This window comes from Rhincodon typus, chromosome 10 (assembly GCF_021869965.1).
Source record: "Rhincodon typus isolate 14 chromosome 10, sRhiTyp1.1, whole genome shotgun sequence".
NCBI lineage: Eukaryota > Metazoa > Chordata > Chondrichthyes > Orectolobiformes > Rhincodontidae > Rhincodon > Rhincodon typus.
Genome location: NC_063341.1, coordinates 27,963,374 through 27,982,860, shown reverse-complemented (window position 1 = coordinate 27,982,860; position 19,487 = coordinate 27,963,374). Strand labels below are relative to the sequence as shown.

The following is a 19,487-nucleotide window of genomic DNA, read 5'->3' as shown; positions in this document are numbered from 1 at the left end:
TCAGTCGTTATTCAGCCATACCCTTCCTTTAACTATCTTTTTGCTAGTTATGTTTGTAAGAGACTTTTTGGTTCCCTTTTATTATCGAGTAATTTACTCATTTTTCTTTTTCAGATCTCCTCTGCACTTTCTAATAATTGTTTTGATCCTCCCTATAGTCCGTATCCATATTACTGATCTACAACCTTTTCTGCTTCTAGAGGCAGCTCCAATTTGCATCATTACACACCATACAATATGTATAGTGTATGTACATCAAAGCAAAGATCTTCATAAAATATTTGCATTTATTAATATATGGTTTAAACCAATGTCTGCTCACTCAAAATTGCAACATTAGTTAGAATCAGTTTGGGTTTGGAACCATTTACTGGTGTTCTTTGTACATTGCTTTTAAAAGAGAAGAATCATTCTAGGATGATATCTTCGTGTTATAGGAAAAAGGTGTGTGGCGGGAAGCTATTTATTATACATATTGCATTTACATTTCTATAAACTAGTGTGAATCATTAAATATCATGATCATTATAATCTAAGACTGTAAAGCGACAAAATCCACTCTTGCTGAAAAGATGCTAATCAGATATCTTAAAACCATTGATTGGAAAACTTACCATCTGTCACAATGCAAACACTTCTGAAATGAGTCTGAGGATGCCTCACAGTTAGAACTTGCATCCAAATTTGCAGACCAGTAATTTCACAATAGAATTGGGGTAGCACTAAAGACCAACAATAATCACTGAAATATATGGCAATTGCATGCAGGGGAGGGAGATTTATTTACTGTAGTATCTGAAGCCTGTCAGTCTTCACAATTTTTTAGTAGATGCACATTTTCCAAAAAATCCTATTGATGTTTGGGATGAAGTTGAGACATGGTACATACAATACCTCTCCAATACTGGACTATTGCTACAACAGTTTATGCAAGTTTAAAATTGGTCTTTCACATAGAAAAACAAATTCTATTAGTAGTCACACCACACATCTGGAACAAGACAAAACATAACGCATGTTAAAAACTATCTAGCACCTGCAACAGTATTACACCTAATGAAAGTCAAGACAATAGTGTTGAAAATTGAATGAATCACTCTAAAATAATCACTTCTGCAATAGCCTTTTAAAAATAATGCATACTTTGATATTCCAAAGATATTTCGATTCATGTTACAAGCCACAGTACAATTAAACTTAATGTTAAATCAGGTGTACTATGATAGCTTGAAATTCTGTGCCTCTTATCTCATTTATTCTACTGCAGTGCACAAAATTGCAGCTGTCCAACACTTGGATTTTTTTTTAAAAACGGACAAGTAGGAGGCAGCCAAGTTAATGACAATTTCAGCGAGATCTCTTGCAGAAACTTCAGGTCTGTAGATTAATCATTAATGGTTGTTTTTTTCTAAGTATTAAATAAGCAAACTGTGACATCTGGTGGTTGAAACAAGACTGTCCATCAACATCAGCTTATAGACCAGATGTAAAATATCATGGTACCTGAACAATAATATGTAATTTAGTTCTGTAAGCTACAATCTGGAAAAAAAGCAAAATTAAACCACATAAAGAGTTATACTAAGGTAGCACTCTGATGATGTTTGATGTGCCATTTCATTTGAATCATAGTAATCCTATTAATTTGATGAGGCAGATTTATAGAACAAGAATATAATTATTCAACATGGACCAAGCAAAAGACTTAGTTTATTATTATAATTCATGAAAGGTTATCCAAATCCAAAACAATAATCATCTAAATCTAACACAACTAGAGTACTTGGTCAAGTAAACCAGGCCATTTTCGTTAATATATCCAAGTAGATTTCTACCAGATTGTATATTACTCTAAAGTAAAGGCAAGAGGAGAGAAAAGGAGTTGAGTTCTTAAATAGTTGGATATTAATTTGAAACATTGCAAATAAAATAGTGACTGTCCGTGAAACTGGTACAGTGGTGCCGTTTTTTCAGTAAGAATGCAAACAATTCTAGCAAAAAAAACTTACAAAATTCATTATTGTCACTTGGGTAAAATGCTTATACAAATCATTCCAACAGGAAAACTTCATGGAAGCCTCCCAATTTTTATTATATAAAATTTACCTGCATTAGAAAAATAAGTTGGTTAAAAATCCACCGGACGACATCCTGGTAATCAAGGCAACAACGGACAGCCCATTCTAAAATGTTTTCAATCAAAGCAAAAATTCATTTGAGATATTCCAACAGCGTTCTGTTCTCTCTAAACCTGGTTTAGTATTAGTTTTACTACACACCAGGATAAGCCTAACCAGCATAATTTCCTTCAATGGAAATTTTAGTCAAAAATAAAAATTGAGAGAGACTACTGGTCATTACTGTCAAGAGAATGCCCCATGCAAGGGTCTATTCAGTTTTCATAATCCTAAAACCCTAAATTAGTCCTTAAATGTATTAATACTGAAGTTACAAATTGCTTTCAATTGTCATCACTTGTAACACAAACCTTCAAAGTCTTTGGAAACTGAAGTTCTCGTTTATAATTAATTTTTCCCTTGTCCGCAACAAACCTTAAACACAATGATTGTGTTTTCTGTAAGTTTCATTAGAATCAGTACTGGAAAAAAGATTTAACATTTCAGCACTCCTCCATCCTTCCCTCTTATTTAGGCATAGAACCCATTCAAAAGTGAATGGGCTACTGATAACAGTGTTGAACCTTTTTGTCTAAATGAATACCGGTGCTGAGCATACAAGGAACATAGGGAGGGAATATTCACAACAATGAAGGAATGGCAATATATTTCCAAGTCAGGATGACATGTGGTTTGCAGATGGTGTTTCCATGCACCTTCAGTTCTTGTCCTTGAAGTGGTAGATGTTACAGGGTTGAAAGTTCTGTTGATGGAGGCTTGGTGAGTTGCTACACTGCACCTTGTAGATGGCACACTATTACTGCTCCTGCGCATCGATGCTGAAGGAAATGAATATTCAAGGTAGTAATTGGATGCCAATCAAGCAGCCTGCTCTGCCCTGGTTGGTATCAGCTTGAATACTGTTGGAACTGCACTCTTCCAGGCAAGAGGAGAGCATTTCATCACATTCCTGCCTGTCTTTTGGATCGTGGACAGGGTTTGGGAGACAGGTGAGTTACTTGCCACAGAATTCTGAGGCCGAAATATACGTACAGACACACACCAAGTCAACGGTAACACCTACGGTTCTTGCTTGTTGGAGATATTCATATTTTGCCAATGACTATTACTTGCCACTTATTAGCCTAAGCCTGGATATTGTCCAGCTCGTTGCATTTGGATGTGGACCACCACACTAATCGGAGAAGTCGTAAACGGTGTTGACTAATGCACAATCAGCAAACATCCTCACTTCTGACTTTATGATGGAGGGGAGGTCATTGATAGATTACATCAAGATAGTTAGGTTTAGGACACTACCCTGAAAAACCCCCTCAATGATATTCTGGGGCTGAGATGACGGACCACTAATAAACAACAACAACAACAACATTCCATTGTCCAAGTCCTAGGTATCACCCCAGATTCCCATTGATAGGGTGGGGTTATAGTCAAGGGCCTTAAAGTACAACTGCAGTGAAAAAATAATCATTAATCTCTCATAGCATTACACGGGGATACACATAGGCAACAAAAAAAAGTGGTTAGTGTGCAAATTGTGTTGTAAATTCCTGCATTCTTCCTTAGCTTTGAAGAATATCTTGAAAAGACTTGCATTTACATGTCATCCTTTTCAATGACTACCAGACTTCTCATATGGTTTTAAAGTTACTGAAGTTCTTTTGAAGATTAGTTGCAATTTTAATGCAACATAGTTGAATATGCAAAAAAAAAAGCCTCGCTGGAAAAAACAAGGCTTCAGGTGTTGAAAATATGAGATTTTTTGCGCTATACAGGCCAAGGAACTCAAAGATGCAAAACTGAGCCCTAATTATGGTTAAAGGTTTATATAGAAAATGGTGTGATGTTCACGAAGTTAACAAAAATGTAAGAACAGGAGGCAATTCTTTCATGGAATGTGGGCCATTGCTTGCAAGGCCAGCATATGTCCCTATTTCTTAAGTGCTGTCAAACAGAGTGGCTTACTAGACAGTCAACCCTACTGCTATGGGTTTTTTGTCACATTTGGGCAAACTGAGGCAAGATAGCTGATGTCCTTCTATAAAGTACATTAGTGAACAGGACTTTTCTAAAGGAAAGAAAGAGGTGGTCATAGCCACCATTGCTGAAACTACTTACTGAGTTTTATATCCCAGACATACTAACTGAATTTTAATTTTTCTAGTTACCTTAATGGGATTTAAACTACATTAGTATTACTCTGGGCCTCTGAACTGCTAGTCCATTGACATTACTGTGATATTACTACGCCACTACAGTCTCCCCACAGGAGATAGAGGCAATATTTTGAAGGTAGCAAGTGCTACATATGCAGATATTAGAATGTTTAAACATATCACATGCAGTGTTCAAAATACACTGGAGTGGAAGGGCAGCAAAAGGTGGGGTCAGAATGAGAAGAGTAGGGGCAGGGAACAGTGTATGGTAAGATGGGGCAAAAATTTAACGAGGGACACCATAGGTGTGGGGTAGGTAGCTAATGAGGCAAGCTTGTAAAAGAATAAAACCGATCGAGTCTCCTGGCATTCCCTCCAAAAAAATAACCAAACACAACTTGGACTTGGACAAAAATATGTAAAGTTCAGCCCTGTATGTTTGTGTTACCGTTGTCTCTATTGCTTCATAACTACTTCAGTCTTTATTCCTCTTCTTTGTCTACATCATTGTAATCCTTACACTTGAAAGTGCTCCATTAGCTGTGAAACATTATGGAACAATTATGGAATAAGTTGGAAAATAGTCATTTGTATTTCTTTCCTTGTAGCTTTTTATTTCTTTATTTTCCTCAGTGATTTTTCAAGTTGACAGCCAGCTTGGTATGGCAGTGAAAGGAGCCACTAATGAATGGTTGCAGACACTATGCAAATATTGGAAGCATGAGGGAAAATGCAGGCCCTCAGCAACTCCGTTCCCATTCCAATCTTCAGTTATTCATGTTTCCTTCCCTCACTGCTACCTCATTCCACCTACTGTAAGACGACACGGGAGGGTGTTCACTTTGAACATAAAGTAGTTAAGCCTATATCCACTTCAGTCATCATGTAATAGAACATCTTGATTCCACTTCTTATCCTTACCATGTCCCTTTTGAAACCACCTGCTCAGTCTTTATACCATTCACGCCTCTCAATCTTTCTTGCATGCTCTTTGCCTAACTCTATTTTCATTCCCTTCAGTTCCCCCAATCAGTTGACAAGAACCTGGAGCTTCCTTTACCAAAATTTCCTATCTACTTATCTTGCTATTCAACTACCTCAAATCTGTTTGGCTTTCAAAGTTCAATTGAAACAACAAAAAAAAAAATTGCTAGCTACTAACAGCAAGATGTGCAATGACATTCCATCATAGATTACAGAATTTACATTAAATTTTGAGATTGAAGCTGCCAATGTTCTTTACCACTTCCAAAAAAAAAATACATTAATAAAGTGGTCTCAAAGCTCAGCTGTAGAAGTAAAAATCTCCAATTTCAGTTTCCTCAAAACTCTTTCATATTTCCAACATCAGTATGTGTCACTAGCATTTATTTGATAAAACTAACTCAAAATTTTAGTTTCAGTTCAGAAAAAATTAAGGCACCAGAGTGCAGAAAATTGAAAGGCTTAAAAGAAACAAACTGCAGCAAATGTTAAAACCACTTGTGAATATAACAACCCAAAAATTGTTGGAACAAAGACTAAGTAAGGGTTTTAATGGTTTCCAAAGTTTTGAATTAATGAGTCAGTCTGAATAAATGAGCCTTTATTACAAGAGTTTCAAACTAAGGTGTGTAAAATCGCATAGTTGAACTCAAAAGGAGTTAAGGAGTATTAATTGTCAAAATGAAATAAGACCACAAAATTGCACAATGAATTCTAACCAAATAATATTTCTTTTCTTTTTCCATTGATTCTGCAAGAGTAGCTTGAACTGAAATAATTGGTTTTAAATTCTGACAACTTAAAATGAGGGCAAAAGGTTGGGAGATGCATGCACAGATACACTTAACATTCTTTTTCTAAAAAAAAGAAGTGATTTACTTATTGCCGCATACACCTAGGGAGATGTAAAGAAAAGTGTCCTGTCGTCACAATCCAGTACAAGAAGAAAAAAAAGAAAGTACTTAAATAGAATTCATCTTTAATCAGCCAGGGTCCCAAACATGGCTCTTGGACTTCTGCAAGGTGTCCACCCCAGGCCTACCGCAGCCAGGAGTCCCTGCTCCGTCACTACTGCAGCTAACGTGCTGCTGCCATACGTAGTCTGCAGTAAAAGAATCTTCCAACCAATTTATAATAGAAAAAAAATGAACTGTAGTGATTCAATTTGCATGACAGAAAGAGCCAAAAAACTGCAAATAGTAGAGATCAGAGTTAAAAACAGAAAACGCACGTCTATCAGCAAGTAAGAGATTTATGCCCAAAACATTAACCTCTCTGAAGAAGCTGGAAAATATCCAAGTTCTTTTATGAGATTAAATAGAACAATCTTCTGCATACCTTTTCTCTTTTTAATTCATTCAATTCTCAATGTTGTTATGAATGTTATGACTTTTCTGAAACAAGATTGTATCTCTACTCAAATTTGCAGATTTTCAGGAAAAGGCTGGCAGAAGTAGCAACTTCAGTTTTTCTGTCAGTTTCAACTGTGTGAATGCTGAGCATCAAGTAAAATACATCATTCATGATTTGCAGCTAAAGAAGGTTTGTAAACATTTGCTAGCCAACTGGCTTCTTTGAGCCATTTTGTTCATTTGGGTAGGTATCTTTATTTTAAAATATAGCATTTTAAAAATTAGTTGTTTCAATACAACAGAAAAGTAGAGTTGTTGGCACTATTTCTGGATTTTGCTGAACCAAACCCCTTCATAATATTTATTCTATAGTGGACCCATGTTGTCGCTAAGACCTCAAGAATTACTTAAAATTTGTCGCACAGGTAGAGTATGGGAGACAGACAGCCTGGCACCCCATTTTTCATGATCTGATGCCAATCTTTTATCATGCACTAACAGACTTAAAAGACAGTAAATCTACAAATACAGGTTTGTACTATGAACTATTAATACATACTGCACCATACGGAATTATTGCTTCAAATGTACAACCGTTCCTTGGGCAAAGAACTTCTCTCTCAAAGCACTTCTGGCCAAACAAGAAAAGTTTGCAATGTTGTATAATGCTTTTGTACTATTTTTCACCCTGTGCGAGGCCAGCTTTCTGTATTTTGACCCTGTTTTCAAACTGAACTAACTTATGGCATCTTTTAACTGCAAGTAAGGCATATACCACCTATGCATTTTAATTTAATGCTTAACACAGCAACTGAGCTCTGTACTTTAAGAACGAAGCATAAAATCAAGTGGTAGACGCAGGTACAGTTACAATATTTAAAAGACATTTAGACAGGCACATGAATAGAAAAGGTGTAGAGGGATATGGACCAAAGACAGGAAAATGGGACTGGTTTAATTTGGCAAACCTGGTCAGCATGGGTGAGATTGACTGAAAGGTCTGTTTCTATGCTGTAGGACTCCTGTACTCAAGTCTTCTTGTCACATCTCCGTTTGCCTTCTGAATTGCTTTTTGCTCCTGCATGCTAGTCTTCAGGTGACGTTGAAACGGAGGACTTAAATCACTTTGGCTATCACGTTCCAGTCTCTCAAATATTTAAGAAATACTCTGGCTAAAGTAGATAACCTCATGCTTATCTGCATAGTCCTTCTGCTGTGCTCTTGCCCACTCATTCAGACACCCATAATTTCTTTGCATCCTCCTGAATTTGCATTCCCACCAAGTTTTGGATCATGTGCAAGCTCAGAAACTTTACATTGGCATCCACATCCAACTGTTGATATAGATTTTGAACAGCTAGGGCCCAAGCACTGGTCCTTGGGTACACACCAGTCATAATCTATCAAACAAGAATGACCTATTCATTCCTGCTACTCTACTTTCTGCCTGTAATCCAAGCCTCAAACTATTGCTGTTATGATCCCAGTTGATAGCAAGACTAGACAATTCAGATACCAGTACGAAATCTGGTTTGATAAACCTATGTTTTATTTTTGCAATTTGGTTCATGTTGATCAGTCACTGAATATACATCAGTGTCAATCCACTTCTTTAAACAAGGGTGAAGAAACAAAACTTTATATGAAGCCAATTTGTAAAGCTCTTATCATAAAATAGTAAAAAGAATGATTCACCCCTTTTCTTTTTCAATAATATCTTTAACAGGCATTCAGCCCCAGTGAAGTACAAAAGAACAAAAGAGAAATACAGCACAGGAATAGGCCCTTCGCCCCTCCAAGTCTGTGCCGATCATCATGCCCTAACTAAATGAAAAACCAAACCTTCTGCATTTATTCAATCTGTATCCTCCTGCTGACTATGTTTCCTCAACTTGCAGATTTTAAAACGATTTCCTGCTGGACGAGTTATCGATCAAACTCCAGAAAACCTGTGACTCAACAAACTCTCTTTGGTGATGATGATGGCCGAGAGATATTATCACTGGGCTATTAATCCAGAGACCAACGTAATGCTCTCAGGGCCTGGGTTCGAATCCTGCAATAGTAGACGGTGGAATTTGAATTCAGTAAAATTCTGGAAATAACAGTCCAACGATAACCCAGGAAACCAGTGCCGATTGTCAGAAAGACCTATCTAGTTCACGGATGTTCTTTGTGGCGGCACAGTGGCTAGCACTGCTGCCTCACAGCGCCAGGAACCCAGGTTCGATTCCATCCTCGAGCGACTGTCTGCGTGGGATTTGCACGTTCTCCCCATGTCGGCATGGGTTTCCTCCGGATGCTCCGGTTTCCTCCCACAATCCAAAGACGTGCAGGCTCGGTGGATTGGCCATGCTAACTTGCCCATAGTGTTCAGGGATGTGTAGATTAGGTGGATTATAGGGGATAGGTCTGGGTGGGATGCTCCGAGGGTCGCTGTGGACTTGTGGAAACAGGCCCTTCGGCCCAACACTGTAGGGATTCTATGATCTATTCCCCTCCTATTCATGTAACGATCCAGATGCCTATTAAACGTCACCAACGTGCCTGCTTCCACCACTTCTTCTTGCAGTACATTCCAGGCTCCTACCACTGTCTGCGTGAAAAACTTCCCTTGCACATCACCCTTAAACTTTCCACCTCTCACTTTGAGCCTGTGCCCCCTTGGAATTGAAACTTCAACCCTGGGAAAAAGTCTCTGACCTTATCTATGCCTCTCAATTTTGTAGACCTCTTTCAGGTCTCTTCTCAGATATTATCTTTCCAGTGAAAACAATCCTAGTCTTTTTAACCTTTCTTTATAGCCAATGGTCTCAAGACTGGGCAACATCCTGGTGAGCCTTCTCTCCAAAGCTTCCACATCCTTCTGGAAGCGTGGAAACAAAAACTGCACACAATACCCCAAATATAGTCTAACACTGGTTTTATATAGCTGCAACATGGTTTACCAACTCTTCTACTCCATGCTCTGGCCATGGAAGGCAAGCATGCCTTATGCCTTCTTAATCACTTTGGCTACTTGTGCTGCCACTTTTATAGAATGTGCATTGTCTGTACGTTAATGCTCCTAAGGGTTCTGCCATTTACAGTATAATTCACACCTAAATTTGATCCTCCAAAATGCATCACCTCGCATTTGTCTGGATTAACCTCAATCTGCTATTTCTGTTGCCAATCTATATCCTGTTGTATCCTTTCACAATTGTTGGCACTATCAGCAAATTCACCAATCTTTGTGTCATCTGCAAACTTACTAATCAGGCTACCTACATTTTCCTCCAGATCATTTACATATGAACAAACAACAGAGGACACCAGGTTGATCTCTGTGGAACACCACTAGTTACTGGTCTCCATTCTGAAAAACACCCTTCCACCACTACCCTCTGTCTATGCCCTTGCCAGTTTAGTATCTATTGAGCCAGCCCACCCCAAAATCCCATGTGATTTTAGTTTTTGTACCAATCTGCCACATGGGACTTCATCAAATGCTTTTCTAAAATCCATATAAATTACATTCACAGTCCTTCCTTCATCAATTATCTTTGTCACCTCTTCAAAAAAATTCAATCAAGTTGGTGAGACATGACCTTCCCTGTACAAAACCATGCTGCCTGTCACTAACTAGTCTATTTTCTTCCAAATATGCATGTATCTTGTCCCTCAATATCTTCTCCAAGAGCTTCCCCACCACAGTGGTATATAATTTCCTGGATTATCCCTGCTTCTTTTCTTAAAAGAGTGGAACAACATTGGCTAATCTCCAGTTCTCTGAAACCTCACCGGTGGTCAAAGAGGATGTGAAGATATCTGCTAATGCCCCAGCTACTTCCTGTCTTACCTCTTGCAGTAACCTGTGATAGATCCCATCCGGCCCTAGAGACTTGTCTACCTTAATGCAATTTAGCATACGCAAAACTTCCTCCTTCAATATACTGACATTCTCTAGAGTACTCACACACTCATTCCTGACCTCAACATCAGTCACGTCCTTCTCTTTAGTGAATATCGATTCAAAGTACTCATTAAGGATCTCTCCGACTTTCTGTGGCTGCACACACAACTTCCTTCCTTCGTGCTGGAGTGGGCCTACTCTTTTCCTTGCTACTATCTTACTTCTAATATATGCATAAAAAGCCTTGGGATTCTCATTGGCGCTGTCTGCTAAAGATATTTCATGGCCCCTTTCAGCCTTCCCAATTCCGCATTTAAGTTCCCTCCTAATTTCTCTATGCTCGTCAAGGACTTCGTTAGTTTGTAGCTGCCAGGACCTATAGTATGCTTCCTTTTTTTCTTTTGGCTAAGCTTACAATTTTCCTTGTCATCCATGGTTCCTGAATCCTGTCATTCTATCCTTCAGTTTTACAGGGACATGCATGTCCTGCACTTCAGTCAATTGGTCTTTAAAAGCCTCCCACATTGCCAGACGTAGATTTGCGCTCAAATAACTGCTCCCCATCCACATTCCTCAGTTCCTGTTTAATTTGTATGTCATTGGCCCTTGCCCAATTAAGCACCCTCACCCAAGGGCCACTCTTGTCCTTGTCCATGACTACTCAAAATCTTGGTCACTAAGCCTAAAATGCTCTCCTACTGAAACATCGATCACTAGTCCTAGCTCATTTCCTAATACCAAGTCTAGTATGACCTCCTCTGTGTTTGGACTGTCAACATACTACCTCAAAAAACCTTTCTGGACGCATCTAAAAGACTGCTCTTTATCTGAGCCCCTGGCTCTAAGGGAGTCCCAGTCAATAAGAGGAAAGTCAAAGTCACCCACCACAACTACCCTGCTTTCTTCACACCTTACCAGTCCTTTCTTTAAAATTTCATTCTGAATTGAAGAAGTTACTGGCATTTTCTTTTCCTGACTTTCTGCACGTGCACCAGAAATTCCCTTCATTACTGCCTCTCCCTGAGACTACTTCCTCTGGCAGTTCATTCCATCTACAAACCATCTGATGTGAAAAAGTTGCCCTCAGGTTCCTTTTAAATCCTTCTCTCATCTTAAAAATATGCCCCCAAGTATTGAAATCCCCTACCCTCAGGAAAAGACCTTTGTTATTCACCTTATCTATGCCCCTCATGATTTTATAAACAGCAAACAAATCTTGCTTCAATTACATAGAATACAGAGACTGCATCCGAAGTAGTGTGTGCAGTTCTGGTTCCCCGTGCCGAAAGAAGAATGTACTTGGCGGGAATGCAGACAGCGCGCAACACAAGTTCACCAGACTGTTTCTTTCAATACTGGGACTTTACTTTAGCAAGGATTGGGGAAACTGGACCGGTCTTCTCAAGAATTTAAATGAGAGGTGACCTCCTAGAAAATGCCGAAATTCCTACAAAGGAATAGACAATAGATGCAGAAAAGAAGTTTCCAGTGACAGTGGGATCTTGAACAGAGGGACACGACATCAGAATAAAAGTCAAGCCATTTTGGGGCCAAGATGGGGATGAGCTTCTTCAAAGGATGGTGAAACTTCGAAAATCTCTCCTCCAGTGGGCTGTGGAAGCTCAGTCATTAACTAAAGTTCAAGACAGATCTAGAGATTTCCAGTTACTTATTACATCAACGAAAATAGTGTGGGAGTATGGTGTTGAGGATGATCAACCACGAACTTGCCTGGCTATCTTGTGTTCTAATCCCTGCAAACTTGAACTAAATTCAGAACTTTGCTTCTCATGTCTTAATTTACACTAAGTCCAACCTAAGTATCTTATCTGTGCTCAATGACCTAAACTGACACCAGTTAGGCAATGCTGTACTTCAATTTTCATTCTTGCTGTTAACTCCCCCCATGCTGTGGCCTCAATCCACCCTAGCTCCTAGCAACTTCCAATGGTGCCTGTTCTGCCAATTCTTGCCTTAAGGATTCAAGATTCTAATGAACCCATCAGCACAGCTGCCAAAATCTCCTTTCTTTTCCTTCTTCCATGACTTTTCCCAAAACCTACTTTTATTGACCAAGCTCCTGGTCACCTTGCACACTATCACCAAATGTAGCATGGTGTCAAACTGTTTTCGACAAACCTTCTAAAGCACCTTGGGCCATCCATTATTTTAAAATATGCTATAAAAGTGCAAGTTTTTGGTCGTCAAATAAACAGATTTAATGTACAGCCTTTTATAGCATAAGCAAGTTAGATAGTACCTATGATAAAACAGCCATGTTTCTTTGGACAACAGTTATTGTGCAACAAAAGGATAGATAAATAACGGAAATTCTTTACATTGAAAATCTACTCAGCTCAGGTGATCACACTTGCTTTGCATTCAGAACATTTAGGTTAAATCTTCACTACAGCAACACATTGAAGTATCAACCTAAACAATACAGCTCTGTAGGATTGTATGACTGGGATCCCAATGAATTACTAAACTGCTTACTCAGTCACAAAAACTAAAGTGTAGGATCTCAGAAATGTCAGTCAAAGTCTTTCGCAAAAAACGTCAGACAAATTGTTTGTTTATTCAGCCACCCACCTTTTGTTTGGATCATCTTATGCACAAATAAAATACCTTGATTCGCTCTAAGATAAGGTTTCATCCATCGTATGTAAAGCAATTTGGGGTGTGCCAAGAACACAAAAGGACTACTTGAATATAAACTTGTTTGCCCTTGCACTTCAGGTTTTGTAGAAAATCTCAGTGGGATGAAAAACCATATCCAGAGTCTGTAATTGCATCTCTTCAATTGACATTCACAGCTTTTAAAAATTAGGTGGCACAAAACCAATGGCAGATAATTTTAAAATCAGGTTTCAAAGCTCTCAGGCGATGTAGAAACAAATGTTATTTTGTTTTTCTGTTCAACACGATTCAAAAAAAATCGACTGCTGCTGAATTATGTCCAGTACTTCTCCCTCAACTTACACCAGCAGAAAATATTTGTAGGTCTCTCTCAAGGCTTTGTATACAAAAAAGTGATGCTGTGCTTGTTATAAGTTACTACATTTCAAAAGTAACATTTAAGCCATAAAACCCTTATTGTATGAAGAATTAAAATCCCATTCCAGGAATTTAAACATTATTTCAGCACTGAGAGCACAGTATTTTTCAAAGTTTCATCATTTAGAAGCTAAGTTAAAACATGTCTGTCCTTTAAGAATTGCTCTTGAGATAGGGGTGATTGTTAACAAAGCAGAAATACTCCCTGGTCAATGTCTGCACTTCAAAAGTACTTCATTGGCTGTCAAGTGGTATGGTGTAATGTGCAGTCATGAACAGTTCTATACAAATGGGAAATCTTTCAAGTTTCCCCTTTATTACCCATTGTCCTATTATGAAGTATCATCTACTTGTAAGCAGGCCTACAAACAGTAGATACTTCCCTGAAGGATATTAAGAGGTGAACTTGTACAACGTTTGAACAAATACTTTTTCTGGTGTTATTGTAAATTCAGATGTATTAAGTTTAAAATTTTACAATCATTAGGACACCATACTCATTCATGCAGAACGTCTTGTGATGCTATTCAAAGATGTGCGAGAGAATTCTAGCCAATCGTTACAGCATGGCAAGCCTACAACAAACTTTTAACTAGTGATTCATCTCAAGGTGGATTGTGAACCCTCACTGTGCAAAAACTCTTATGTCCTGTTTACATGAATTAGTGACCACACTTCAAAACCACCTGTAAGGACGTTGAGGCCTGTCCTTCGTGAAACAGGCTGTATAAATGCGAGCTCTTTCTTCCTAGTAGCAACTAAATGAGAGCTATCACATTTTGAGGACTTCAGTGATGCCAGACCATCAGACTTATTTTTAATCAATCATATTTACAGTTTGCTTTGCTGGCTATGGAACAGTAGAATAATGGCAACAGAGCCCAGCCATACCATCCTGAAAGCACAATAAGCAACCTCTATCAGAGCAGATGGCCAGCCAGACAGACAGACCAAGGAAGAAAACCTCTAACAGCAGCTGTAGGAATATCAGAACAGTTATAAGACAGATGGCTTTTGGCATGTCATGCTTGTGCTGAGCCTCTGAAGGAGAAATTTACTTCATGCCACTTCCCTGCTTCTTCACTTAGTCCTGTAAATTTTACCATTTCAGATATGGGTTATAAATATGGGCCAAGTGCAGGCAGGTGGGATTAGTTTAGTTTGGGATTATGGTTGGCTAGACTGGTTGGACCAAAATTTCTGTTTCCATGCTGTAGACTATGATTCTATCACAATCTAACAATCTTTGGAAAGTCTCATTTGCCAATACCTCCAGAATACTCACAGGTAAGGTAATCCACAGCCTAGCCACTCACTACAGGATTAAGGTTTTACTCATGTCACCAAACGTTGCATTCACCAGTTATCTTAAACCTGCGCTGTTTCTCAATCCTTCCATTAGAAATGCTTTCTCCTCATCTACACTGTAGAGGGCCCTTATGATTCTGAATACCTAATATCAAGTCTCCTCACCCTAACCTTCTCCTACCCAAGGACATTTCTAATTTCTCCAATTAATGGAACTGAAGTTTCTCATCCCCAGAGCCATTCTTGAGAATGTTCTGCACCCTATCTAATGCCTTCACATCTTTTAAGTATAGTGGACACAATCCTGTAATTGAGGGCAAACCAATGTTTTATATAGGTTTAACATAACCTCCTGCTTTTGTACCCTACCCTTTTGATAAAGCCAAAAGACATCATAGATATTTTCTAACCATAAAACCATCACAGATCATAGAACCCCTACAGTGTGGGAGCAGGCCATTTGGTCCATTGAGTCCAAACCAACCCTCCAAAGAGCATCCCACCCAGACCCAACCTCTAACCCCGCATCCCCATTACCAATCTATCGAGCCTGCAACATCTAACCTGCACATCTTTGGACTGTGGGAAAAAACCCATGTAGACGTGGGGAGAACGTACAAACTCCACACAGACAGTCGCCCGAGGGTGGAATCGAACCTGGGTCTCTGGAGCTATGAGGCAGCAGTGCTAACCGCTGAGTCATCTGCCGCCCCATTCAATCAACCCATTATTACATATAGATATATATTCACTAGAGCAGTTCAATTCTATAGTCTTTACATATGTAGACAAACAAACCCAAGGCACTTATCGCTTATTCAAGACCATATTTACATGCATTTGAGGCACCGGGAGGGTCCAATAACTAAATGTACTTCAGCAGAAAAACCTTAGACAATGGTCTTTCTCCACTGCGCCTTGGCAGCAGCTGCCCCAGGCTTTACTGCATCCCTCAGCATGTAGCCCTAGACCTTAGAACATACGGAACATGCCAGCTCACACTTGGGCAAGGTCAATTCCTTGCTCTGGAAGCCAACAGGTTTTGGGCAGACCAAGGAGAGTCTTTCACCAAGATGACAGTCTCCAGATGTAGTCGATGATCGTCTCGGTGTGTGTCCCGGCAAACAGCTCGTAGAGCACAGAGTCCTGTGTCACAGACCTACACAGGATTAACCTTGACAAAAACCACTGCATCTCTCTCCAGACATCCTTTGCACAGGCACATTCCAGTAGATGTGTGACAGTCTCTCACCCAAACAGCTGCTTCAGGGGCAGTGTGCAGAGGCACAGACAGTCCAGGTATACATGTAGGATCTCACAAATTAATGCCCCTAACATACCTTTTGGACAAATAAGACTTGAACCCCAGCTTCCTGTCTCAGATGTAAGGACACTAGCAATATATCACAAGTGTCCATTAAGATATCATAGGCTTTATCAGCAATTTTCTCGACCTACCTTGCCACCTTCCACAATTTATGTACATATACATCCAGGTCACCTTGCTTCTATACTCTATTGAGAACTGTACTCATGTCATTGCTTTCTAATTTTCCTACCAAAATGAATTACATCTCACTTCCTGCATTAAATTACAACTGCTGCTTACTTACATGAAGTTCCAAACCATGATGAGATTTATGTAAAATCATGTAATTGATCACATGATTGACTTCAGTAATCAAAGAACAACACAGCACAGGAACAGGTTCTTCGGCCCTTCAAGCCTGCACTGTCATTTTCAGTACAACACCAGTTTAGATTGAGCATGAGACAGTCTCAGATTTTATAGAAGATAGCCATTTTTGATAATCTAAATACAATGTAAATACACAAATCTGCATACAACCATATTCCAAGATACTTCAGATCAGTACCTCAATGACAATGTAGTCTTAAAGCACAAGATCAAGTTTACACCATCCTCTAGGTGTTTCATCATACTTTCAAGCTGTGTATCGTTTGTCCAATTTGCATTTGTGTTCTGTAGCCACAGTCTCAGTCATTAATGCATCAGGAAGATTATAAAATCCTAACAACCCACGGTGGACTTGCCTTCTAAACGTTTTTCCAGTCTTAAAAGGAACTATTCGCCATTAATACACCCTTTGTTTGTCACTAAGCCAATCTTGCACTCATATTGATAAACACATTTATAGCTTAAGAAAGTGTGATGAGTAGTAGTACATCAAAACCATTTTGGATATCCAAATACACATCAAGATTATCCTCCATCTCCTCTGTACCTCTTCAAAAATAAGCTCTAAGCTAGTCAAACAAGACTTGACCTTAAGAAATCCATGCTGACTTTTAGTTAATCCAAACTTATTCAGGTCATGATTAATTTTGGCCAGCGTTATTGTTTCGAAAAAGTTTCCTCATCACTCCCCTGTAACTGCGCCCCAAAATCAGAATCATCATTCAATTCTTACATCACGATTCTTTCTTTTACCTTTTAGTTGCTTTATTCGTGTTAATTCCTCATCCGAAAATCCTGCCCAACCAGCCATACCTTACACGAAACAAATAAACACACACCCTTCCCCCCCCCAAGAAACACCGGCTACGGCACGAAACGAGGCCTACTCGCTCCGAGCGACAACAGCACCGAACCACTACGCATGCCCACAGGTGACACGTGGCAGCCGAACTAATACGCTTGCGCATTATGGGCACCATCTTCTGAAAACCACCGGTTCGCTCCGCCTTGTGACGTAAAGGCGGGGCTTCTGTGCGGCCAGACCTGCACGTGACACCGGCTGGCAACCAGCAGCACGTGATAGAGCCGTTGGTGGAGGTGTATGTCATTCGTACTACCTTCGATAAACTGAACAGGGAGGTGGGAGATAACAAGAACTGTAGATGTCGGAGTCAGAGTCAACACAGTGTGGAGCTGGAGGAACACGCCAGAGCAGGCAGCATCAGAGGAGCAGGAAAGTTGATGTTTCGGTTCGGGACCCTTCTTCAGAAATGGGGAGGCGATAGGCCACTTCTGTACCGCAGTGTCCGGATCTGGCCGACCAATCGATGTGCCTAACAGTTTGAAAATCATGTGAGAAGGCTGAAATACAAAAAGTGCTGGAGAGCTCAGCAGCATCTTTGGAGAGAGAGAAACGGAGTTAACGACTTAAGTACAATTTCCAGCGTCGCAGTATTTGGTGTTTGTTTTAGAAAACTGATTCGGCTCAGAGGGCATCAATTCAAACCAGTAAAAAAGCAAACCTAACATTATGAACTATTTTGAGTGATCTAGCCCGACAATTTTAAAAACCTAACGCGTGTATAGCTTCGATAGCTGTGTTAAATATAATGATGGAACAGAATAGGACTGAAGATGCCATCGTACTACCTCTGGTTTAAAGTGAAGTGCCTAAGTGATGTGAATGTTTTAGTGTTTGCATCCCACCCTGTCCCTGTAAACCTGCATTTCCCATGGCTCATCCACTTTCAGCACATTCCTGGACACTATGGTCAATCCACCTAACCTACCCATCTTTAGACTGTGGGAGGAAACCAGAGCACCCAGTGGAAACCCAAGCACGATTCCATCGTCCACTCCACGCTCCGTATCAACCCCACTGCACCTGGCACCTTTCCCTGCAACCACAGGAAGTGTTACGCTTGCCCTCCCACTCCCTTGGTGATATGTCCATCCTTGGGCTGCCTCCAGTGTCATAATGACACCACACGCAAACTGGAGGAAGAGCACCTTATATTCTGCCTCTGGAGCTTACAGCCCAATGGTCTCAACATAAAATTCACCAGTTCCAAAATCTCCCCACCCCTGGCATTATGCCATGTCCAACCCTCCCTTTTGTGCCTGCCTCTTTGACCTGACAAAACCTGTCCATCTTCTTTCCCACCTATCTGCACCACCCTTCCCACTGACCAATCTCCACTACCCCCTACCTGAATCCACCTAGCTTCCTCCAGCCCCACCCCATTTCCTCTATCTATTTCCGAACTCCCTTCCTCCTCCCCAATCCTGGTGAAGGGTGTAAACCGGAAACGTTGGCTTTCCTGCTCTTCTGATGCTGCCTGACCTGCTGTGTTCCTCCAGCTCATTGATTCCTCAAATTAAATTGGACAATGAGGAAGTTCTCAAAAGTTGCGATACATTATTGAATTACCTTCCAGAGGAAAATTGAATAGACATGAGTTATTACTATTGCATGGGGAGATATGTGGATATAAACTGGGAAGTACTAATTTAACAATGCATGATGTAGATACAGGAAATGCTGTTCAAATCAAGCAACATCCTTATTGACCTAACCCTCTAAATTTGGCACAGGTTCAAAAAGAGATTGAATGCTTGCTTAAAGACAACAATGTCAAAGTAAGTTGCAGCGACTGGAGCTCACTAACTGAAATGGTGCCAAAACCCGATGGTAGCCAAGAATTATGTGTAGAATATTGTAAAGTCAATGCAGTTACAAAGCCTTATTCGTATCCTATTACACATTAGGAAGAATGTATTGAGAAGGTGGGACATGCAACTTATATTTCAAAGTTGGACTTACTCAGAGAATACTGGCAGGTACCTTTATCTGAAAGAATGAAGACTATTTTGGCTTTCATGACCCTGAATGGACTG

General features: G+C 39.8%; 1 protein-coding gene across 2 annotated transcripts in view; it reads right to left on the bottom strand.

The window, feature by feature from the left end:
- Positions 1–17,535, bottom strand: part of gorab (golgin, rab6-interacting) — a 41,851-nt gene extending 24,316 nt beyond the window's left edge. For both annotated transcript variants that reach the window (XM_048602188.1, XM_048602187.1), the window contains exon 1: positions 17,343–17,535. In XM_048602188.1, coding sequence (XP_048458145.1) covers positions 17,343–17,400 — 58 coding nt within the window. In that variant the 5' untranslated portion in view covers positions 17,401–17,535. The remainder of the gene's footprint in view (positions 1–17,342) is intronic.
- Positions 17,536–19,487: the final 1,952 nt, after the last annotated feature.